This window comes from Eschrichtius robustus, chromosome 10, assembly GCF_028021215.1.
Source record: "Eschrichtius robustus isolate mEscRob2 chromosome 10, mEscRob2.pri, whole genome shotgun sequence".
In the NCBI taxonomy this organism is placed as follows: Eukaryota; Metazoa; Chordata; class Mammalia; order Artiodactyla; family Eschrichtiidae; genus Eschrichtius; species Eschrichtius robustus.
Window position 1 is genome coordinate 93,666,353 of NC_090833.1, and position 26,272 is coordinate 93,692,624.

Below are 26,272 nucleotides of genomic sequence, written 5' to 3' on the forward strand. Positions count from 1 at the left end.
ACATAAAACATCCTACAGGTAAAATAGCCCCTTTCCTGCTGATGCCAGTTTATCTTCATTCACCTATAACGGTTTCATCTGCTTACTCTTCCCCTTTTATATTGTTAATGTTAGAAATGATCTCTATGCTGTGATTTCATTACCAAGTTGTAGTATCTATAGCTATTTTTAATGCTCTTTTCCTTTAACCATTATATTATAGTTAAGAATTTAATATACTGTTCTAGAAAAGCTTTACAGTATTCTAATTATGAGTATTTATCATCTTAATCAGAGTTTTGTGTACTTTTGTCTTTTTGTGTCAGCTTGAAGAGCTCCTTTCAACATGTCTCATAAGGCAGGTCTAGTGGTGGTAAACTCCCTCAGCTTTAGTTTGTCTGGGAAAGGCTTTAATTCTCCTTTATATCTGAAGGATAACTGCCACATATTCTTAGATGGAAATTTTTATCTTTCAATATTTTGAATATGTCATTCCACTATCTATCTCCTGACCTTCAGAGTTTCTGCTGAGAAATCTACTGTAGCCTAATGGGGGTACCTCTGTAGGTTGCTGTCTTTTTTTTTTTTTTTTTCCCCCTGGCTGCCTTTAAAATTGCTTCTTTATAATTGAATTTTGACAGCTTCATTAAAATGTGTTTTGGAGGTCTTTCTGTGATGAGATAACAAGATATTCTGTTAGCTTCGTGGATCTGTATATTCATCCCTTCCCCAGATTTGGGAATTTCTCAGCTATTATTTCTTTAAATAAACTCTGTCCCCTTCCCACTCTCTTCTCCTTCTGGGATGCCCATTATTCTTACGTTTCCCTTTCCAATAGAATCAGATATTTCTCATAGGCTTCACTTTTTAAAAATCTTAGCTCTCTCTTTTCTTCCACCTGAATTATTTCTATATTTCTATCCTTGAGCTTGCTAATTCCTCTTCTACCTGATTTGCTCTATATCCAGTGCATTGTAATGCATTCTTTATCTCATTTATTGAGTTCTTCAGCTCCAGAAATCTGTCTGATTCTTTTTTAGAATTTTAATCTCTTTGGTAAAGTATTCCTTCTGCTTGTTATTTTCATTCCTAATATCATTGCATTGCCTTTATGAGTTTTCTATTGAATTTCTTCATAACAGCTATTTAAAACTCTTTATCAGTTAGATCACAATATTCCATACCTTTGGGTTTGGCTACTGGAAAATTGTCTTGCTTTTTTCTGCGATACCGTATTACCATGATTCCCTAAATAAAAAATGGAACGCCATTTTTATTTAGGTAAGACTTTGTTTACTTTGATCCTAAGAATGCAACAGGTTGGCAGTTAGGAGCCTTCCTTTCCAGAAGGTGGCGCTATGGCACAAGTTTTTGGTTTCTCTTACCAGCGGTAACTAGCGGCTTCTAAGACTGGGAACCCACACAGTTAAAACAAAACAAAACAAAAACAACAACAACAAAAACAACGCGTGGTGGCAGAATGTGGGCGCAGGGGGGAGGTGTGTGTACTTAGCACTTGGGGCTTTGTGGGTGTCCATGGCCTGGTAGAGGTATCCTCAAGTTGGGATGGGGGCGGTGTCCCAGGGGTCCTTGGGTGGTCGGTCACCTTGCCTCCAGGGGCAGACAGCGGGAGACATTTTACTTCAGTTCTCTTTGTCTACTTACCTTTCCCTCTGCCCATTCACTGCAGTCTCTCCTCAGAGAGAGCAACTGGTCCCGCCAGCTGTAACACACGTGGCTGGGCAGACTTCCAGTCACTGCCTTCATCCTCCAGCTCCTCTGCCAGAAAAGTGGTGCTGGCTCGCTGCCAGAACAGCAGCCGCCTTCTGTGCTGTCACAGCCTCCTGCCACCAGCTCTGCAGCCACTTGCCTCAATCCCTGCTACCTACTCCATGGTCCAATCCACTCACTTTGGATGCACAGGTGGATGGATCTCTTGGATGTCGTTGTATGCTGTGGATAGGTGCTTTTTTTTTTTTTTTCTGGTTATGGACGTCCTAATAGTTGTAAATCAAAGGAGAGAGAGAAAAAAGGAACGATTCACACTATCATGATACTGACGTCACCCCAAAACTGCATATTTCATTGCTCTGTGACTATTTCAACAATTTGAGTAAGTTGTGTGGAATATTAGACTTTGCCCCTTAAATGGATATTTCAGATTTATATACAAGCAAGGAAGTTTTTCAGTTAATGAGCTATGGATAGTGAAAGTCTTTTTAAACTGAATATCTAAAGTAATATCAATACTAATATGAGTCAACAGCTGAGTTTCCCAAGTGCATCTTTCTGGGCACTAGCGTGATAGGGCTTCAGATTTTTGAAAGTATGTCTTTTACACTGCCCAACTCTCCAATTCTGGTTTAATAACCACAGAACATAATACAGATACCAGGGCTACTCATATGAAAACTGCAATTTAGTGCACACTCCTGGTGGCCACGTTGAGGGTCTCTCCTGGCACAGTTGAGGTTTTCATCCACTGCAGCGATCTCTCAGCTCCTGTCCCGAGTGTTGTACATTTCCTTCTCTGAAGAACAGAATGTGTCTGCCTTAAGTACACAAATAAATCCTCTCACTAAATCAAAATTTCAGGGGCAGGGATGGGGAATTGCCCCTTGGGTATCAGTGTCTGAAAAACTGCTGTGTCTATTTCTCCCCTGAATTTCATTGCACAAAATTATACAATCTTGATAAATCTAGAGATGTTACTTCTAACACAGACATGTTCTCATCTTTCCATTTGTGAATTATTTTTGAAAAAGATCTGAGTGTGTTGGATTGCTGAATTTTACTGACATGCCCTGTTTAAGCAGGAATGAGAATGCCTTCTGAAATGAATACTTCATTGGCAGTCCCTTCCTATTAGTGAGAACCCCTCTTCTCTATCTATATTTTCCTGGGTCCCACTATCACATACCTACCCCACACCCAGCCTGGAAATTAAGACCGCATGATTTTTCTGTTAGGATGAACTTGGCTGTTTCAATGTTTTAAGCTCAATATATGTCAGGGTTGAAATATAACTTAGATATGGAGATTTAAGAAAGTTGCTCTCGGACTTGTGATCAATTTAATTCAGCAAACATTTATCAAATGCGTACCATGTGCCAGGCACTGTGATAGAAGCTAAAGAAATAAAGATAAATAGTGGTTCTTTAAAAAAAAAAAAAAAGTGCTGTTCCTGTATGAGAAGCAGTATGATTCATTAAACTGGCACAAGTTATAATTTTAGAAACACTCCCACCACTGGGAATCTGTTTCTTTTGTCGAATATAATTTTTCAGCAGTCATGAGTGAATAATAATTGGGATAATTAAAATTGACCTTTAAAACAGATCTAAATCCTTGTCTGCTTAGGGTGCTGAAGCAGGACAATCCATGAAAAACTACAACCATTCTCCCTCCAGATATTTGATTCCTCTGAAGGCTGGTAGAGTCACACACCCTTGCACAATTTTAAAACCATGAAGGGATAGAACTAAGTTTTATAAATGGGCTCCAGGATGTATAACTGGGGAAAAAAAACCCTGAAAGTTTCTCTTCTTTCTCAGTAAGTTATTTAAATCATAGCACTTATTTTTAAGTGAATACTCAGGGTAGTTGATAAAGAGAAAGCCCCCCTGCCCTTTTTTAAAAATAAACTTTATTTTTTGAGCAGTTTTAGGTTTATGTAAAATTGAGCAGAAAGTACAGAGATTTCCCATATCCCCCCTTCCCTCACACATGCTTAGCCTCTGCCATTACCAGCATCCTTCTCCAGAGTGGTGTTGATCCTTTTTTTATTTTACAATTGGTGAACCTGTGCTGACACATGATAGTCACCCCAAGTCCATAGTTGATGTTTCACTCTCGGTGTTGTACATTCTGTGGGTTTGGACAAATGTATAATGACATGTATCCAGCATTATATTATTATACAGAATAGTTTCACTGCTCTTAAAATCCCTTGTGTTCCTCTTATTCATTCCTCTCTCCCATCTAAACACTGGCAACCACTGATCATTTTACTGGCTTCACACTTCTGTTTTTTCCAGAAGATCATATAGCTAGAATCGTATGGTATGTAGCCTTTAAAGACTGACTTCTTTCACTTAGTAATATGCATTTGGGTTTCTTCTGTGTCTTTTCATGCCTTGATGGATCATTTCTTTTTATTACTAATGTTCCACTATATGGATGTACCACAGTTTGTTTATCCATTCCCTACTAAAGGTGTCTTGGTTGCTTCCAAGTGTTGGCGTTTAATGACTAAAGCCGCTATAAACATTTTTGTGCCTGTTTTTGTGTAGACATAAGTTTTCAACCCCTTTGGGTAAATACCAAGGAACAGATTTTGGATTGCATGTAGGAATATGTTTAGTTTTGTAAGAACCGGCCAAACAGTCTTCCAAAAAGGCTGCACCATTTTGCATTCCCACCACCAATGAGAGTTCCTGTTGCTCTACATCCTTGCCAGCATTTGGTGTCATTCGTGTTCCAGATTTTGACCATTTTCATAGGAGTGTAGTGGTATCTCATTGTTGTTTTAATGTGCATTTCTCTGAAGACATATATGTGGAGCATCTTTTCATATGCTTCTTTCTCATCTGTGTATCTTCTTCGGTGAAGTGTCTGTTAAAGTCAGCTTAGGACCATTTTGTAATTGGAGTTGTTTGTTTTCTGATTGGTAAGTTTGAGTTCTTTGCATATTTTGGATAAAAGTCATTTGTTCGATGTGTATTTTGCAAATATTTTCTCCCATGCTATGGCTTGTGTTTTCATTCTCTTGACTGTCTTTTGCGGGGCAGAAATGTTTAATTTTAATAAAGTCCATCTTATCAGTTCTTTTCTTCATGGATCGTGGCTTTGTATCTACAAAGTCTTTGCAGAACACAAGTTCATCTAGATTTTCTCCTATGTTATCTTCAAGGAGTTTTATAGTTTTGTGCTTTACAGTTAGATCTGTGAACCATTTTGAATTAATTTTTGTGAGGGGTAAAAAGTCTGTGTCTAGATTCATGTTTTTGCTTATGGAAGTCCATTTGTTCCATTACCACTTATTGAAAAGACTATCTTTGCTCTATTGTATTGCCTTCGCTACTTTGTCAAAGGTCAATTGATTATATTTGTGTAGGTCTACTTCAGGGCTCTCTGTTCTGTTTTACTGATCTATTTGCCAGTTCTTTTGCCAATACACTGTCTTAATTACTGTACCTTTATGGTAAGTCTTGAAATCAGGTAGTGTCATTCCTACCACTCTGTTCTTCTTCAATATTGTTTTGGCCATTCTGGGTCTTTTGCTTCACCACATAAACTTTAGAATCAGTTTGTTGATATCCACAAAATAACTTGCTTGAATTTTGACTGAGATTGCCTTGAATCTACAGATCAATTGGGAAAAACTGAAATCTTGACAATCAATATTGAGTATTGTCCATGAACATGGAGTATCTCTCCATTTATTTAGTTCTTCCTCGATTAATTCCTCAGAGTTTTGTAGTTTTCCTCATATAGATCTCATGCATATTTTGTTAGATTTATACCTAAGTATTTTATATTTTTTAGGTGCTAATGTAAATAGCATAGTGTTTCAGATTCCTAATTCCACTTGATCATTGCTGGTATATAGAAAAACAATTGACTTTTGTATTTTAACCTTGTATCCTGTGACCTTGCTAGAACCACTTATTAGTTCCAGGAGTTTTTGCATAGATGATCTTGTCATCCATAACAAAGACATTTCTTTCCTAATCTGTATCCCTTCTATTTCCTTTTCTTGTCTAATTGCATTAACTAAGACTTCTGGTAGGATGTGGAAAAGGAGTGGTGAGAGGGAAAATCTTTGCCTAGTCTTGATCTTAGTGGGGAAAGTTTCCAGTTTCTCACCATTAAGTGTGGTGTTAGCTGTAAGTTTTTGGTAGATATTCTTTATCAATTTGTGAAAGTTCAACTCTATTCCTAGTTTACCAAGAGTTTTTACCATGGATGGGTGTTGGATTTTGTCAGATGCTTTTCTTCATCTATCGATAGCACCATGTGATTTTTCTTTGTTAGCTTGTGGATGCGATGGATTACATAAACTGATTTTTGAATGTTGAACCAGCCCTGAATACCTGGGACAAATTCTACTTGTTTCAGTATGTAATTCTTCTTCTATTTTTTAAAAATCTGTTAAAATTTTTATTTTATTTTACTTTATTATTTTGTTTTTGGCCACACCGTGTGGCTTGTGGGATCCTAGTTCCCTCACCGGGGATTGAACCCGGGCCCCCTGCAGTGGAAGCATGGAGTCCTAACCACTGGACTGCCAGGGAATTCCCTGTAATTCTTCTTATACGTTGTTGGATTTGATGACTAATATTTTGTTGAGGATTTTGCATCTGTGTTCGTGAGAAATATTGGTCTGTAGGTTTCATTTCTTGTAATATCTGTGATTGGTTTTGGTATTATGGTACTATTAGCCTCATAGAATAAGTTAAAAAGTATTCCTCTGTTTCTGTCTTCTAAAAGGGATTATGGAGACATGGCATGATTTCTTCTTTAAATGTTTGGCAGAATTCACCAGGGAAGCCCTCTGGACTTTGTGCTTTCTGTTTTGGAAGGTTATTATTATATTATTAAAATAATTATTTGAATTATTGTTTTAAATTTTTTCATAGATATTTGTCTTTCTCCGTCTGACTTATTTCACTTAGTATGATAATCTCCAGGTCCATCCATGTTGCTGCAAATGGCATTATTTCATTCTTTTTAATGGCTGAGTAATATCCCATTGTATATATGTAGCACATCTTCTTTATCCATTCATCTGTCCTCAACAAAATACTAGCAATCCAAATCCAACAATACATTAAAAGGATCATACACTATGATCAAGTGGGATTTATCCTAGGGATGCCAGGATTTTTCAGTATCTGCAAATCAATGGCTGTGATACACCACCACAAGTTAAAGAATAAAACCCATATGATCATCTCAATAGATGCAGAAAAAGCTTTTGACAAAATTCAACACCTATTTATGATTAAAGACTCTCCAGAAAGGGTCCTAGAGGGAACATATTTCAAAATAATATAGACCATATACAACTAACCTACAGCTAACATCATACTCAACAGTGAAAATCTAAAAGCATGTCCTCTAAGATCAGGAGCAAGACAAGGATGTCCACTCTCACCACTTTTATTCAACATAGTTTTGGAAGTCCTAGCTGTGGCAAACAGAGAAGAAAAAGAAAAGGAATCTAAATTGGAAAAGAAAGAAGTAAAACTGTCACTGTTTGCAGATGATATGATATTAGACATAGAAAATCCTAAAGGTGCTACCAGATAACTACTAGAGCTCATCAATGAATTCAGTAAAGTGACATTTTCTTTGCTGAGGAATTTTTAGTCTACTTTAGAACATAATGCATATTGAAAAGATGCCATTTATATACAGTTTTGTATAAACTGGATTTGAAAGTTCTGAAGAAACTAAGAGCATGCATCACCAAGGAGCTGTAGTAATCCAAAGAGGTTTGTCTGGGACTGTTTTTTATTTATGGAGGGGGTAGATTTAAGTAGTTTTAGGAGGAGGTCAAGGGTCTGGAAAACACTCAGATAGTGTCACTTAGATTGAGAGGATTAAGGCAACTATGTTTTCCCCAGCTATGGGAAGTTCCAAATTTCTAAGATTTTACCTGGAGAGAAGAATATATATATAATTTTTAAAAACAGAAGCTGAAATATTGTTTAATAATTTCAGTATAAAGCTGTTCTGTTGGCAGGACAAACAATAGGCTATTGATTAAAATGATGTTACAATAGGTACAACTACTGAGACAATGTTTGCTCATTTAATACATTAGAACTTATTATAGAAGCATGCACACAAGGATGTTCCGAGCACTCTGATCTGAATCATACATAAATCATGAACAATTACGGTGTGTTTGTATTTTCTATAAGACACGTTACAATGAATCATCAGTTTTTACCCTTTAGAGTTCCTAAGCTTTTCTGAGAACATTTGAGCTTCTGAGTACATTTGAACTTTTGAAGGAATAAGTGCATTTCAAAACTGAGATTATTTCATAGAATAATTTCTTATTAATATGAGTGTTATTATGAAGAGAAATAAACTTGCTTTAGCCTATTGAACTGTAATATTATCTGTCTATTTTCATTTGTTAATTCTTACAAGATTATTACTTGTACTCACCTCATTTTCCCCCTAAGTGGTAAATAGTTGTACTTTTCAGTTGTTTTGCCATCTCGTTTTTTAAAAACAATTATTTATGAATAATTGTTGTAGCTTTGAAGCATTTCAGGATTCATCTTTTTTTTTTGGATAGAAATAGTATGTATCAGACTATTGATAAGAATAATATTCAGTGGAAATCAAATATTTTTTCATGATTCCAGAAAAAGAAAATTAAATTGTGTCTTAACAATTTTGGCTCCAGGAATCGTAGTATAAAATATAGACATTTCAGATTGAAAACAATGGTTAAGGAGATTTTTGGGTGGCATCTGAGACTTCACCTTACTTGAATGTAATTTAGTTAAAAACACAGTGAATGTACTGAAAACACTGTCCAAACACAGAGCCGCTCTTTTCCAAGTACCTTATTGGACATGGTCACGTTTTTTGATCACATGCATCCTCAAATTTGACTGTGTGGAAGTGAATTGGAACAACCAATTAGGGTTGTAAAGAAAATGATCACTTTTAAAATTGTTTCTCAAAGGCAAAGATGACTTCATAAGAGCGAGTACATCTTACTCTTTTTTTTTTTTTTTTTTTAAAGACTAAGATTCATATGCCTTCTTTTGAGGAAAGAATAAAAAATGAGAATATGGCTTGGAACGTTGAATGCTGCCTTCTATATCTCTCTATAGGGAAAACGTCCTTAGAATATTTTGAAGAAGCTTATGTGATGGCTTGTCTTACCATACTGAAAATAATAAAAGCAAACACTATTAATCCTCATAGAAACCCTATGAATTGTGTGATTCCCCTTTGTCCAGTTGTGTGATTCAGTTGTGTGACATCCTCATTGTACAGGTGAGGTAACTGAGGCTTAGGGAGGGCCAGTGGCTTCCCAAGAGTAGGCAGCTTGGTAAATGTCATGCCCACACCCTGTCTGGCTCCAGAATCTACACTTGGTCGTCACTGTTTCCAACCCAGAAAGGAGAGACCCCAATACGGTGAGATGAGAAAGATGTGAGCAGAGGGGACTGAGTGGGGAGCGTCTGGGGAGACTCAGAAAGGAAGCCGTGCTGGGGGGGGGGGTGGGGGAGGCTGGGAAAGGAGCAGGCTTCCCAAGCTAAACAGTTGATGGAGATAATCTTCACTTAGCCTCAACCAGCTCTGTGACTTTGAGCAGGTTACTTAGATCCCTGGGACCCCTTTACCTAAAGGGGGAATGATGCAGGCCTGGTCTGCTCAACAGGCAGAGAAATTGTCCCCTGAGAAATTGTCACGTTAACATTCGAGTTAGCACAGCTGACTGTGGATTGTGGATGATCCCAATCTTCTGGAATTTTCTGAATGGCTAATAATGCCCCAGTAATGTCTCAACAGCTTTGTACTTGCAGTGCACACACTCACAACGGGTGTTTCTTTGCTCTTCCTTGTGCCAAGGACCCTTCGGGCACTTTGCTGAAGCCTGACCCCTTCTCACAGCAATGCTTGTAAATGCATAAAATGTATACATAGGGTTACAAAGTAAATAGTTATATTGAAATGCTGATATCAATGTACTAGAAATTGTAACATAGTGTCTTCTTAGTTATTAGCGCATTCAAAAACAAGATCTAGTGGTGACTTTAATAAATACTGTTATTTTGAAGTAAAGGGGACCATAAACAATATTTCTAGATGTCTGTGACAACGATTGCTATTAAAATATCTGTAACTTATGTTGGTAACATATGCACGGGCACTGGTGAATATAGTCTGGTTTGTCTACATTTGTGACTGAAGAATATGCTAAATTTTAGCTAGAGGTTAGTGAAAATAAAGATGTAATTTTTTTCTATTCATCTCAACAGACCCCCTATATCATATTTGTACCACATGTTAAGAACCCCTGAGCTGTGTGGTTCACTGCTTCAAGTTCTGTGAAAAACCCTCCTGAGCTTTGATTGAACTTCTAATGAATCTTTAGATCAAGCTAGGGAAAACCAGTACCTTAAAAGTAGTCTTCCTATTTGCAATCATTGTAGTCTGAATTTATGTAGTTTTTCTTTAATGTCTTTCAGTACAATTTTTATAATAATCTCCATAAATGTCCTGCAAATTCTGTAAGATTCATTCTTAGATACTTTATATGTTTTGTTAGTATTTGCTATTCTATTTAATTTCTAACTATGGATAAGTTTAGAAATACTATCAGCTTTTGTATAATGAATTGTTAAGCTAGCCAATGACTTTCAGAATTTCTACCTCCATAATCGTATCATCTGGAAACGATAACGGTTGCTCTTTTTTATCCAATTTTGTGCTTTTAATTTTTAAATTTTCTCTTACGTACTGATAGGACTTTCAGTGCAATGTTCAATAGAAACGGTGGTGTCTGTGAAAGTGTTCTTTCTCATTTTCAAGGAAATACTTTTAATATTTTCCCATTTAGGAGTGATGTGCTGGAACCAATTTTTAGCAGCTAGCAAGAGCCAATCATTACCTTTTCGTGAATTTTGCATGAAAATACAATCATTATTAAAAATTAAATTATATAAACATAATTAATTAAATCATATTAAAACAAAAGTAATACATTCTGAAAACTCACCACTTCCTACTTTATTTTATGTCATCTTGCTGTTATCAGTGCTCTTGAGGTTATTTACATACCTTGTGTCTGCGTGGTGAAAATACTATATAATGATTCTTTTTCCAACTTCCTGGTCAGTGACATCACGTTGATAGCTTTGAATTGGCCATGGTACGAGTATTTACACCATGGAAAGTGGCAAATGCTACCAATCAGGGTTTTTAATTTTCCTTAAGAGCCTGTTGTTCAACGTTTACTAACACACCTCTGATCAAGACTGATGTTTGCCACAGGCTCTAGCATTTTCCTAGCCTGTTAACTAAAAAGAAAGGAAATGAAGGAAGAAGAGAAGGGAGGGTGGCAGGGAAATAGGAAGGAAAGGAAAGTAAAAGGGAAGGAAGAAGAGAGGAAGAGAGGACAGGAAAGCTTTAATCAGTGTATTAACCCGCACGTGGTGTTTCCCCCCAGATAGCTGTGACGCTCCTCTGGCGTCTGCCCTGCCCCGGGCTTCCTTCAGCAGCTCCTCAGAGCGGTCCAGCAGCCACGGCCCTGGCTTCGCAAGCCTTAATCGCAGAGACAGTGAGTCTGCAGCTGTCTGCTTGTCAATCCACCCTGATTCTTTCCCAGAGAGAATTATTTTCATTTTTAGTTCATATTCCTTCTTATAGGTCAAAACTTAATTATATTGAGTTTAGTGAAACTGAAGAAAGCAGCAGGTTCATCATATCAGCTAGTATTCCTCTGCTAGCTTTCTTCTTGCTTATGATCCATTTTTTGGTTTGTTTTGATATCTTCCTTCCCTATTGATTGCCAGCAAATGATCATCAATAAGATTTATGAGAAGGGAATTATTGGAGTCTAGATTTTTTCCAGGGTTATCATCCCTTTTTAGTTTTAGGACCGGCGACAGAAGGGTGACTAGTCAAGTGCGCTGGTCATGAATAACTAAAACAACACAAGAAGGAGCCAGTGCTGCAGCCACTGGGGAAGCCTGATGTTTGCAAGATGTGAAGCTGCCAAAGGATGTCATGGGAAAATGACTCCATTCCCAGGACTTGGCCTGGGAGGAGACCAGGTGAAGGCTGCTCCTGAAAATAAAGATTCCCTTCCTATTAGTGGGAAGGGAGTTAATGACTTACTTTTTGGAAAGGTCCATTTTTGCTACTTGAATGTTGTCGAGTGAATTACCTCTTCTATTGCACAAATACTAATTCAGTGGATTAAATAAGTGAATACATACACTTCAAATTCAAATGCTTTGCTACTTTTTTTGATTAACTTTTATTGGAGTATGGTTGCTTGACAATGTTGTGTTAGCCTCCACTGCACAACAAAATGAATCAGCCATACCCATACAGATATCCCCTCCCTTTTGGACTTCCCTCCCATTTAGGTCACCACAGTGCATTAGGTAGAGCTCCCTGTGCTATACAGTATGTTCCCATCAGTTGTCTATTTTATACATAGTATCAATAATGTATATATGTCAATCCCAGTCTCCTAATTCCTCCCACCCCACCCCTTTCCCCCTTGGTATCCATACATTTGTTCTCTACGTCTGTGTCTCTATTTCTGCTTTTGTTTTGCTACTGTTTTAAGGGATAGATTTTTTAAATGAAAGATTAATTCAGAAAGTAAAAGTTAAAATTAACTGTGTCCCATGTAAACGCACTGCTGTAAATTCTGGAGATACTACTAAGGAATTGAGTGTTTTCCTCCCTTTCTTTGACATTTCTAAGATCAGAGTTAAAGTCTAGCTTGAACTTTACTGTGTCCTTAAGGATCAAATTTGGGAACCTAGTAAGTGATCAAATAGATTGGCAGGGAAGAGTAAGAACACAGGTGAATAAATTCAATGAGCTCAGGATGGGAAGGCATGTCCATTAATTGTCCACCTTCATGGTCTTTTCCCAGGAAAAAGCATTTTGTGGCCAGATATTTACTCCTCAAAGCATCATTCATAATCATTTTTAGCACCCCAGTAAAAATATATATTCTCATTGAAACCAGATTTCAATGAGATCAGTTATCAAATTACCCATTTTCGGTCTGGTGGTTATTCTAATATCAGCTTAACATCTAAACTTTCCAGTGGTTTCCCTAAAATTGTAAAAACTAAAGAAGCCATATTTAATTAGTTTAAAGAGGCCCGAGGGGCTTGTGTGTTGTGTTTCTAATTTGCATGTGTAGAGTATCTTTATGATTCAGGCCTCCAGTGCTATCAATATGGTGGCACTGGGAAGTTTATAAACATTAGAAGGGAAAATCCTGAAGCTTAAGATGAACTTATTTCCATTATATTTAATTAAAAAACTAATAACTCAGAATATTATAAGCCATCATTATAAAATGGTAAGTACAAAGCTTATCTTTTATATTTAAACTAGTCTCTTTGCAAATTTAAATTAATTATTTTAAGAGTGGCAATCAACTGATGAGGGTTTTTTTTTCATGGTTGTTGCTACTCTGATTACATATAGTGTACATTTCACTAAATATCCCTAGGTATTACCACCTGATTTCAGACCCATTTCTAAAGCATGCGTTAGACAGCACAATTTATCAATATTCCTTCTGAAGGATTATCTATATGTGTTTTCTGTTAAAAGCCAGCATCCCAGAGTCTTTATTGACATTTCCTTTGCCTTGGTAAATGCTGGAGAACATATTAGTTCACTTTAGTTTAGATGATTATGATGTAAAATGTGGATAGTATGAAATGTGGATGAATATAATGAGGGCGATGATTCTTCATATATAGTAGTTTTAGCTTTTTGGAATATTTTGTGTATGATCTAGTGAGGAAAATCATGTTAGACTCCCTGATTGTATGGTTAAAATTTCCTTGGTCTGTGTTGTGGTATTTGGAAGTTTTAAAGAAGGTGGTCTGTCTTACACCCCTAGTTTCTTATTTTGCCCATAAGTCATTGCGCTTCTAGAATGTTCATTAAGAATTAGAAATGTCTCAAATATCACAGCTTCCACCAAGAACTTTATACATAGCAGCTGATCAATTCATCTACCTGATACATAAAGGTAGTAAGAGACTAGTCTATACATAATTTTTGATTGTATGTGTGTGCATATATATAAATTTGACCCACTGTATAACCCCCCAAAGCCAAATAATTCAAACTTTAAGGCATTTTATGATTTTAAAGTACTTCACTGATTCAACACATAACAAATGTTAATTAATTGACTAGAACTTATTGCACATTTCATGTTTTCTCTTTTACATATTTTTTACTTATGCAGTTTATGTATTTATTTTGTTTTCTATTAATTTATGAAAAGTAGTAAAATATTTCTTAGAAAAGACTTTGCAATAAATAGAAGAAAGAAGTCTATGAAGGATATTAAGAGGAATGAGCAGAGAAGTTAGGAGGGATCCAGGCGTTCCTAGGGACAGGTGGGCCAAAGCAGAGAGATGCAGACCTTGCATCTTTGAAAACCATGATTCCTGAGCATGTTACCACCTGTTTGCCAGTGTTTTCTGTGAGCTCCCTAATGGAAGTGTTGGTTATTGTAGAGATAGTAATGGGCTAGTATCATCACTCAACATTGGACTAAGTGCTCCTGGAGTTTACTTTTGAAATTTCTAGTCTGGTTCCTCTAGCATTCCCATTTTGAAGTCTGGGATTGGGTTCCAGATAATAACATTTAACAAAGTATCCCCTCTGAGGTCATACACCTTACCTTTTTACACAGAGAAACACAAATTACTGGAAATGCCTGAATGTATAATTTTTCAGAACTGATGGATTTTTTTAAGGGGTAAACCACAGACACGTACATGTATTCATATACCTATTCAAGAAAATTGATGCCATTAGATAAAAATGTAAAGTTCTTGAAGCTTCACATCTTTACAGTCAAATTGGGTTTGACTATTCACATTAGCTGAATTTGTTTCCATCAATATTAAATTGATATTTCCTAGAATTACAAGTGACCTAATATTTCTCATGTAAAATCAAGATTGCTGAAATCTGTGTATTCTAAATAAGAACATGCTATAATATTGACTTCATTTTTTTCTTCTCAGGAATCTCCTAAAGGAACTTTATGCAGTTTATCCAAGTTTATTCAAAACAAAAGTTAAAAAACCAAAACCAAAAGTAAAAAAACTACCTTAGAGTAAACCACGCTGGACTTTCATTCTAGATCTTGCATGTGAAAATAACCTTTTGTTTTTACAATTATTGTTACTGTAGGTGACCCTTCATGAAACTGGCTTTAGCATTTCAGATGCTGCTTTCCAACTCCGGATAACATGTTCTTTTTAGCCATGTGACGTGTTCTCGTTAGTCACCGCAGGCATGGTGGTGAGATGAGTGGTCTGGCCAGAGCTGATTGAGATTGATTAGGAGGAAGCGTACACACATTTTGTTCTCCTTTTTTGTTCCCCCAAAGTGCTTGCATAAACAATCATCCCCAGAAAGAGGGACAACTCCATTCACGGCCCAGATGCTGAAAACCACGCCCTCTAATGCGGCAAGCCACTCATCACTGACAGCGCAAATGAGACTGCTTTAAATTTAACTTGATCAAAAATGGCATATCAGATTACTATATTGTGTATTGCCAACAGAAAGTAGATGGAGACAAGCTGAACTGACTGGATGTTTTCTTTTCTTTTTGTAATTCTTCACCTTTCCCGTACCGAGACATTGATCATATTTCCTCACAACAGACTTATGTGTTGGTGGAGCCAGGAAAGATTTTGTCTAATGTTCCCAATACAATTGATGGCTGAGCATATTAGCAACAATTCTCAGCGTTAAGATATTTATTTCTCACTTTAGGAAGTACATTTACTAGTACAAGTTAATACTCCAGGTTTTAGCAGGAAATAAATACACATGATTCGATTAGCAGAAAATGCTTAGGCCTGGGCATCAGACACTAAATATTTTCTTATAACCTGGAACGTCTGATTATTTGGACTCTGCAATATCCCAAATAAGCTGTGATGTAAAATTCACTGTTTTTTACAAAGAAATGTTAGAAAATGGAAAGAGTGAATAATAATTTAAAATATCTAGACGTATATCAACTCCTGATATAAATCAGAATATTACTGAATACATCAAAAATGTTTGATGCAAATCTTATAATAATAAACTTGTCCCTCATATTTTTTCATAAAATCCTAGTTCTCCAGTATTTCTATCTTTTATTCACAGGCTAGGTGCCTGGTAGAACTGGTCAGTATTCCCAAATACTAGTCTGAGCAATTCAGATGGCAATAAAAGGGCTTGCAAACCAGATTTTTATAAAGGCATATGAATGTACCGGGGACTTTTTGCCTCTGGATGTCAGGTTTTTCATTCTGTTTATCTGTGCTTCCTAAAAGTTTTTAGACCTATTAGGGCCAAGACACATTCTTTTTCCGATTTTTCTTAACAACTGATCCTGCAGATGCAACTGTGGGTATTGAGTGCAGTGGACAGGCCCAATGTAATAGCATCCATGTAAAATACACCCATGTACTAAAGCACAGAGCACTGTCTTGGTGACCATGCAACTTTATTAAATCACGGCATGATGGTAGCATGTGAGAGGAGAAGCCCCCAAATCCCAGGGTTCGTGCAGACCCTGCCGTACAGTTGTCACACAGAACTCATCTGCTCAGGTTTTCCCATGGTCCTTTTCAAGGTCTGGAGTCTCCAGGTTACCTCCATAGAACCTAAGATGCTAGATGAGACAAACCAGAGCAAACCAAACGTGTTTTTCAGCGTTGTCAACAACCTTCAGGGAGGCAATGTTGTCATTTCTCTCTACCAAGTAGCCCAAATTATAGCACTACCCCCAGAATAAGGCAATCCTCAGTCTCTTTTGGATTCAGTGGACTCTTCTGAATGGGTGAGCATCTTCCAGGGATGCTCAGATTTCTTTGTTCCTGCTTCTTTCCAAGACAGTGTTTGGGTTTACAGAAGGGCTGGTGCCCTCATGGAGCTGGATGGTGGGGCTTCTCACGTTGGGGCTCAGCTCCTTGCTATCTGCTGAAGGGAGTTTGCCTGCTTTTAACGCTGAGGGTTACTTGGCACCTGCTCCTGAAGCCTGTGGCGGATTTACCTCTTGGTAAGACCGTGTTCCCAGGGAACAGGTCATTGTCCCTTCCGGGATCTTTGCGATGTCACTTCTTGCCTCCCTGAAGCCTGACCATGAGTCTCATTTGGTTTCCAGCCTGAGCAGCCTTGGTTACAGGTTTAATTTGCCTTTGCCAAGTTGACCTTCTGTTCAGATCCAGTCAGACTCTCATCTCACTTCTGTGCCCCCTTTTGATGGCCTGTGGGCAGTCTGGTTCACCATGCCAAGGGGAAAAAGTTCGTCAAATGGTTTTGTCCTGGCAGTTTAGTCCAGAAGTAACCTATCACTTCCACTCAGAGCTTGTTGGCCAGAGCTGGTCACATAGCCCCACCCAACCACCAGGGGGCGTGGAAATCGCAATCCTCCAAGTGCCTGGAAGGTAGAAGAAGGGAAATAGTTGGCGACCATTAGTAATGACTACACAGCCCCCTACAAGGTGATCTCCCAAAATTCCAAATGGAAGCCAAGACAAAGCCTTTCCACAGCTTGCTTGTTCCTCTCACTTTTCTGATCCCCCTGGGACTTCGCTTCTGAGCAAGGTGTCTGAATCACCCTCCCACCACCTTTTACCCTTCCTCCATTTCCTCTCTTTCCCACGATCGTCTGGGTTCCCATCTCTTCTTCCTGCCAAAGAGGGAGACATCACACGTCCTGTTTCCTCTTTTCTTAGTTGGTCCTTGCCCTCCCTGGCTTCGCTAGGGCTTCATGGGATAATGATCACCGGCTAACAGGATTTACCGGAGAGGAATGAAAAACACAACAGTTTATCCTTGCAAAATTATGTCTGTGTTTATTATCTGCCCAGTAAGTATCTTATGGTGGCCACAATTTTGCCATAGTATTTTTCCAAAAGTAAGTACTGCCTATGACGTACTTGGCAACTTCCCAAAAGGTATGTGGAAGCCCTTCTAAGCACTATCCAAATTCAAAAATAGTTGTCTAGCAAATTCTACTCTGTTCTTTTCCAAAGGAATCACTTTTATATCATGTATAATATACAAAAATGTTCATGAAAGTTATTTCTTTAACAGTATGTATCCTTGACATACACCATGATGTCTTTGTTTACTCCACTTTTAATAAATATTATTGGCATCTCTATGGAGATATATTTTATCCCATTACATACTGCTTTACTCATCCAATGCAATTACATTGCCTCTTGTAGGGATATTCCCTTTTTCTTGTTTGGAGTCACTGATGAAAGACGTACCAAGTGAGGTGACCTTCAATCCTGCCAAAGGGGTGAGGTTCAATTAGCAGCCTTTCATGAGGCATCTGGGATCACTCATGATCAAAGCACACAGGAGTCTTGAACTTCTGGTTTAACTTGTGGCACAGAGACTGGTCCAGGAAGGCCACAGCCAGTGACAAAGGCTAATGGACTATCTCAGTGGACCCTGTGGTCAGCTACTCCCACCTTTGCTCTGAACATTAATGAGGAGCTTCTGGACTAGGGGCTGACTGGAAGATGGTATTTCAGGGGTTCCCTGTTCTCTCTGTCCTGTGATCCTTGCAGTAGACTCTTCCCTTGTTGCCATGTTTCCTCCAAGGAAATCCAGTGGAGCAGGCTTTTCTCCGACACAAAATAATGCCATACTTTGCTGGGGATGAATGCCTACCCCCCAAAAAATGCACCTTTGTCAGTAGTATTTACATTTTGTGATGCTCAGACCTCATCCTTTTTGCATTCTCATTTTACCACTCTATTTTGTATAGCAGCTCGTCTGTACATATCTCTTTTTATCCAAGGCTTTCACAGTGTGCTTACAAATTGTAATGAATTCAGCTACATAACATCACTGAAGAAAATGTAACTTTTACCATCAATGGACTTTTTTTCCAAAGGCTTCTGGCTAACTGAGCAGTCAAGTATGGATGGATAATTTAGTACTCATGGTTTTATTTCTAAGCATCTCACCCTTGCATTTCCTGACATGATCCTACACTGAATTTAATTAAAAAGAAAAAGGAGCTATTGCCTTAAGAAGAGTAACGGTGTGTCCCTGGGAAGTGGTGGGCGCCTTGGAGCAGAACGCCTGGCCTCCTGCCTTCCCCACTGTTCTCTACATATCAGAGGGAGATGCAGCTATTCTGAGTGGCCTCAAGAATGATCTGGAATCATATCTGTTCTGAATAACTCAGGGGGCCTCTGAAAGACGCACAATGATGCTTTTATAGAATTAGACCAGATCTCAGAGCTGCATCTCTCATAAACATGAAGATTTCACGGGAGATGCACAAATAAACTTGGTCATACATTGTATTCCGTCATGAATGAGGTATTTAGTACATGTTCGGATGGTTTATAGGCTTGCTGGGCAATTCGTATTTTATTTCTAAGGTGAGAAATTAGCAAAATCATCTTATAGTCTTGTCAATACAGAACTTCAAACACATAAGAACTGCAAAGCCTGAGATCAGCTCAGATCTGAATGCCTCGCTACTGTGTGTTTCTTTAAAACTTGGTCAGGAGTGTCTATGAGAGAAGCAAAACAAAACACACAGTAGCAATGGATTTTTGTTTATTTTATGCAGAAAGAGCTGCAGCGATGAATGTTAATTGCCAAGGGCATTGAAAGTTGTCCCTCGGGATACTGCACACAGAACTTAAGGGAGTCACGTGTGAACAGTCACACTGTACTTTTTTTCTTTAATATCACTGGCATTTAATTTGAATCACAAATTAACAAGTATACACTTATTTTTTATTTAATTTTAAATTGTCTGTTTACAAAACCATTATAGGGTATGTCTGCATTTAGTACAGGAATCTGTTTTACAATTAGGCAGCTCTGTGTGATTTTTTCATTATGGATGCACTTTTTGGAAAGCTACCTGTTGTCTCCTGCTCAGGCTGCTAGCAGACTGCAGGAAGCACAGCAGAAAGGGAATCAGAGGTTACCTAGACAGGTCCAGAGGGAGGATTTCTGCATTTTTTACATCCTGATAGCCAGAAATGGTATATGTAGATAGTTGGAATTGCTCCTTAAGAAATCAGAGCTGGAGCAAATGCTTAAATTTCCCTCAGCAATGTAGGCAGGGTTGTGACAAAAACACCAATATATAAATCCCAGAGATCTTTGAGTGGGATGGTCAGGGAGCATCCCCAGGGCCTGCCGCCCTGTGGCCCCTTTTTCCTGGGAACATCTGTTACTCCTGCTTATCTCACCCTCTCCCCACTCACCCAGCCCCGCCTGGAATCTGGAATGAGTTTTCTGTGAATTAAGATGCATTTAAGTGAGGAAAGAAATACACAGAGCTTGATGAGCTCCCATTTGAGACAATGTAATGAAGATCTTGGAGGGAAACTTCCCTTGGTTACAATTTCAATTTAGCCATTTACTTGCTTGACATTTAGATGCCCTGGAGATAGGTTAGTCTGTTCACTTCAGATTATCCCACTTGACTTTGCTCCCTTCGGTATCTTTCTGCTCTGGACCTTGTTCCAACTTCAAGAAGGCATGAGCTAGTCTCCTTTTCACCTCTGGGTAATTTCCACCTCTGGGTAATTTCCCCCTCTACACAAAGCTGACACTCATTATGACAGTGCATGCCCCGTGGCCACCAGGGGCAGGGGTCATTTTCATCTTGATCAGTGACCAGAATAATTAAGGCCCTCGCTGAGAGTTTCCTGTTCAGCCTTTCCTCTCCCCAAAGACACCAGTCACTGCCTGTGTCTGAGCCAACGAAAGGTGGGGGAAACAATCACACAGGGATAACTAGAGACAGAAACCTTCCAATATATGTGCCAGTATATCAATATAAAAGACAGTCTGGTATTGATAAGCAAACAATACTGAATAACTGACAAATCACAGGGATATGTTCTTAGAAGGGGTAGAGAATGAAAAGGGAGCTAAGCTTTTATAAAATACCCTCACCCGAACCTAAAATGATTGTTTTTTGCTTGTCTGCAAAGCAGAGACTGTAACACCCGTCCCACTTGCCGGGTGCATGGAGGAGTTGTGAGGTAGCACTTAGAGCATCTGGGAGGGTCCTGAACACATCACATGCTTGTGACAAATTTTGACTTTCCTCATTTTCTCTCCTTTATCTAGTATAAAGTGGCAGGTAACGGGCCATTCAGTAATGAAAAGACTGCAATGCCCCACACTCTGGATGTCACCCCTCTTTCACCATGACTGTCTCCCGTCTTGCGATCGTGTATGGGAGAGAAAGTATTGTGCTAGATGCTCTAACACAGCTTCTTGTTGAATTCTCATTGCAGCCCTAAAGCATACCTATCACACTTTGCTGGGAGGGATGTTTTGTGTTCAGTGTCCTAAGCTGTGGAACCTTGTTCTGTGCAAGTCAGACCCTCTGGACATGTTTTCCTTTGTATGAATTGTGACACTTTATTCAACTAAGGGGCTGAGGCAGGAGACAGGACGGTGACAATGGAAAAAGACAGTCTGTGGTGTGGTCAGGGGAAGAGCTGGGTGGGAGGGCAAGTGCCTTTCTTGTGGGTTCAGCACTGGTGACTCCAAAACAGTAATTGCAAATCCCTGGGCTCTGTTTCAGGGGGTGTTGGTTCCCAGGGGGAATTTACTGAAGATTTGCAACATTGAATAATGCAGGCTGATCAGTTTCAGAACCACTGCTCTGCAGCTAAGAGCTGGTGGGGCGGCTGTGCTCAAGCGTACCCACTTTAATGTTGTTTCAGTGTATTTTGTTTTGTTTTCCATTACAGAACAGTATCTCCCTTACCCGTCAGTAAAACTGTTCGGGGCTCCCTAACAGTCCTCAGGTTATGTTTGTGCATTTCCCACTTTTTCCAGTCATTAGAAAAAAGGGCATCTACCCCGGTGGACTGCGTGCATGGGCGAATGCACAGTAATTCAACATCATCACCCTACAGGGGTCTGGGGCTTACGCCGTGGCTGTGTTACCCAGCTGAAATGAATTGCTTTGCAGCACAGGGAATTCTGCAGTTTCATTACTTTATCAGAATACCTACTTAATCAGATAGCTTAATTTGCATACCAGTAGCACCTTCTCACCACAGGTAAGGAATGTGAAATGTTCAAGGTTGATTACCTGCAGATGGTGAAGAGTGGTTGACAGAGACGTGGCTGCATCTGTGGGAGAGGCTGGTCCCAGGGCAGATGCTGGAAGCATGCTGACGCTTTTTACTCCGTTGCATTTCTGTACATGTGGTACCTGTGTTGATGATACTTCCCGCTTCAAGAGAGATTAAAGATGACAGAGAAAGATTGTGAAATGCAAAAAGAAGAAGTATCTTCAGTACATTCTTTACAACCTTGATACTAAGAATACAGGACATTTAGCAGTTTCGCAGAGATTGAAACTGATTCATATAAAACTTCAAATGTAGAACCTTTAAGTTAAAATGATCAGCTAAATGCCAACACCTAATTTCTGACTTCTTTTGGCAATTATTATAAAATTACAGGCAGTTGCAGAGTAATGTTACTTGGGACTGTTAGTTAACCCTCAGCTAGAACCCAGAAGGACTTAGCATTCATCAAACATTAGATGCGACCTTTGCACAAATCAGTAGAAGTAGCAGGGAGGTGTTGGGTGGTGATCAATCGTGTTATTAAAGACAAAGAAAGACTGAAAACTATCACAGGTTGGAAGACACTAAGGAGACAAGGTGACTAAATGCAATGTGGGGTTCTGGAACAGAAAAAGGGAGTTAGTTAGTGGAAAAACTGGAGACATCAAAAGAAAGTTTGTCGTTTTGTTACCATTGTACCAGTGTTAATAGCTTAGTTTTGATCAAAATACCATGGTGATGTCAGATATTAACATTAGGACACACTGAGTAAAAAGTAGACAGGAACTCCCTATCCCATCTTTGCAACTCGTTTGTAAATCTGAAATTATTTCAAAATAAAAAGTTTAATAATGCATTACAGAACAGCCAGAGTTGTGGCATGTTTAAGATGTGGTTCAAAGGAAAAGACATTGTGCTTGTGGTTGAGAGGAAATTTTGGAATTTTGGAATAAAGATTGCAGGAAATGAGGAAATCTTAGAAAGAATTTGAGTTTTAAAGAATTTGTAAGCTTTAAATTTTGCTAAGGGTTATACACGTAGTGCCGTTAGCAGAGGACATAGTGAAGCAACAGATGTGCCCACTTGCTAGTTTCACCTCCACACCCTGATGTAAGCGCTCCACTTCCATTTTCCTTTGAGCTGTCTTGTAACCATGTCACACACCTCCTGACATGTACTTGGTCGTAACAGCTTTTGTAAACAGGACATGGATGTTAATAATAGCCCCTAATAAAAAAGATAATAAATGTTGTCTAAAGTGTCAGACCTTATTATGAGAGCCTCAAATTAGATGTCAGGACAATGGGGAAAATTTTTTTTAAAGCTAGTTTTTTTGTGTTAGGGACTGTTTACATGACACTGTGTTTTCTAGACATGGATAATTAGCAAAATATCAGTTCCAGAATGCATTTCAAACCTGTTTCCCAATTTTTATATTGCATAATAATTTAAATTCAGAAAATTTAATATGACATCTGAATCCAAATTCAAAACTCATGTTTCTGTTAAACTAGAAGAACAAAATATATCAATAATACATTCACAGGTATCCCTAATTCTTCGGTGTCTCACAGGCACTGGAGAAAACAAAGCCCAGTAATTTCCACTCTGCGCCTATTGTCTTGAATACCTGAGAAACTCCTCCCCATTCACTTCCTCTGGGTTCTCGCTCACCCTCCTTGCTGCCTTCTTAGAACTCTCCCTGCCTGCACAGAAATCACTTTCACCTCCACCCCTCCCATATTGCATTTCAAATTGTTCTTTGAAATGTCTGCTTCTCCTATGAGTCTGTAAGCACCATGAGTGTAGGGCTATGCCATAGCCATCTTTGTTATCCCAACATTCAACATTGTACTTCCTCATGCTGGGAATCCAGAATTAAGGTTTTCTAGCTTTATTTTCCAACAAAGGAAAGTTTGTTATTTTCCAACAAAGGAAAGTTTGCCCTTTGTTTATGTCCAACAAAGGGCAAGTCATGCATTGAAGCCAGTAAGGACACTAGTTCCAAGCACTGATGTAATGGCATGGTGTTTAGTTGTCCACCTATTACATTAAGCAATTTCACTTAGCGGGACACCCCAATACCAGAGAGTCAGGGGTTATGAACTAAGAAACAAAACAATTAATATAGGCTTCATCCATTTACATTTAACCTGTGTTTTTATTTTGTGTTTGTGTGTGTGTATGTGAGTGTGTTTGTATAATTCTGAGGCATTATATAATGCAGAATTTGAAACTATGATTTTCATAAATCTTATTTATGACCCCATTCTTACAGGTTAATATAGATTTCAAAGATTTCTCTGTCTTTACCAGTTTTCTTCTTTTTATTCCCACAAAAAGGAGCTGGTGGCTGGTCTCCCCTTGTGTCAAATAAATACCAGTGGCTGCAGATTGACCTTGGAGAAAGAATGGAGGTCACAGCTGTGGCCACCCAGGGAGGATACGGGAGCTCCGACTGGGTGACCAGCTACCTCCTGATGTTCAGCGATGGCGGGAGGAACTGGAAGCAATATCGACGAGAGGAAAGCATCTGGGTATGTGCTTTATTGAAAAGCAGTCTGTCGGAGTATGAATTATGCCAGTTACTGCGTGTTGCTGCCCATCTGTCAGATCAAGTATAGAACCAGAGCCTCCTAAGTTACTTGAAAATGTTTCCACTGAATGTAAGCCACATGTGACGTTCCAGAATACACCGTCCATGGCTAATTTATGAAATAAGTAAAACAATTTTATAATGTAGGGAAATATTGAAAATGTCTTCCCATTATTCCTTTAAATAGTGTGAAGTCTAAGGAATAAATAAGTCACGTACGACTGATTTTATTTTTGTTTGATAACAAACACAATAGTTTATATTGCCTCAGCATTTTTAAATAAAGCAAATTCACTTTCTCTGTGCCCTCTGATAAACTGAAATTTCTGAAGGACCCTGAACATGTAAAAATAGATGTAATGGAGAGTCTCTCTGTGGAGGACTTGTTGAGGGATATGTTGAGTTCCTGCTCCAACAGGAACTTGGGCACCATGTGGCCCCTTGTAATTTATGGACAATAGATCCCTAGGATTCTTTGGAATCATAACTATTTTACATCAGTGACATAGTTTCTACTTCTGATTACATATCCATGCTTCTTTTAGAAGAATTAAATTTTGTTTGCTTAACTTTTTGAATATTAAAATTTATGTAATTTATTCTATATTTCGCATTTCATATCTTTAAATCACAGTCTGCTCTGAATGAGAAGCTCTAAAAGTAGAGTGTTGTAAAGGTCTGCAGCAGGTTTGCAATTGGCTGATGGGGTGTGGCCTGAAGAAGATTCATCAGGTGGAGAAGAAATTACTTTTTTCTTCTTATTAAAAATATAATTTAGATGGTTGCCAAGAGCCAGGGGAAGGGAGTAATGGACTGTAAGTGTTTTAATGGAGACAAAGTTTCAGTTTGAGAAGATGAAAAAGTTCTTGAGATGGAAGGTGGTGATGTTTGCACAACAATGTGAAGGTTAATGTCCAGAACTGTACACTTAAAAGTGGCTAAAATGCTAAACTTTTTGTTATGTATATCTTACCACAATAAAAAACACACAGTGTATCTTCCATTTAATTTAGGCTAAGAATGTTGTATAACTTAAGAAATTGTTTTTCTTAATTGTCAGAGTAAGAAGAAAATTGTCAGCTAAAAAGCCGTTATGTCTTAGCACATAGCTTATCTATAAAAGTAACAGGCAGGGCTTCCCTGGTGGAGCAGTGGTTGAGAATCTGCCTGCTAATGCAGGGGACACGGGTTCGAGCTCTGGTCTGGGAAGATCCCACATGCCGCAGAGCGACTAAGCCCGTTAGCCACAATTACTGAGCTTGTGCGTCTGGAGCCTGTGCTCTGCAACAAGAGAGGCCACGATAGTGAGAGGCCCGCGCACCGTGATGAAGAGTGGCCCCCGCTTGCCGCAACTAGAGAAAGCCCTAGCACAGAAACGAAGACCCAACATAGCAATCAATTAATCAATAAAATAAATAAATCTTTAAAAAAAAAAAAAGTAACAGGCAACAAAATGATACTATTCGTTGTGTAACAAACTGCCCTCATTTAAATATCCTTAGAACTCTGTAACTTATTATAACTTAATAGATTGTGGTCTACTTAATTTCTTATCCCTGGAGCTTTTATTAGTTAGTCAATAAATGTTGATGCAAATTGAATCAAGAAAAACTAGTTAGTTGTCTAATACTAGATAAAAGAACAAAGTGGGAAGGGCTATGTGAGTGTTTTTAGGGCTGGCTGACCTAAGGTTTCCAAACAAGTAATTGCCATGTGTATGATCCGAAGCAGATATTAATGTTGTGCTTATTCTAAGAACACCAAGTCCAAAGCAGGGTTAAGGTCAATATTGCTTAAGTAAGTTAAAGCTTAATGAAACATCTACTTACATAGAGAA

The 26,272-nt window shown here is 38.5% G+C and overlaps 1 protein-coding gene across 3 annotated transcripts in view; it reads left to right on the plus strand.

Annotated features, from left to right (window-relative positions):
* The window catches only part of LOC137770365 (contactin-associated protein-like 3B), a 164,790-nt gene that overhangs the window by 89,289 nt on the left and 49,229 nt on the right, over nucleotides 1–26,272 (plus strand). For all 3 annotated transcript variants that reach the window (XR_011075166.1, XR_011075167.1, XM_068553014.1), the window contains one exon: nucleotides 24,183–24,376. Coding sequence is in view for 1 of the 3 variants with exons in the window: in XM_068553014.1 (XP_068409115.1) it covers nucleotides 24,183–24,376 (194 nt within the window). In the remaining 2 variants the exon portion in view is untranslated. The remainder of the gene's footprint in view (nucleotides 1–24,182; nucleotides 24,377–26,272) is intronic.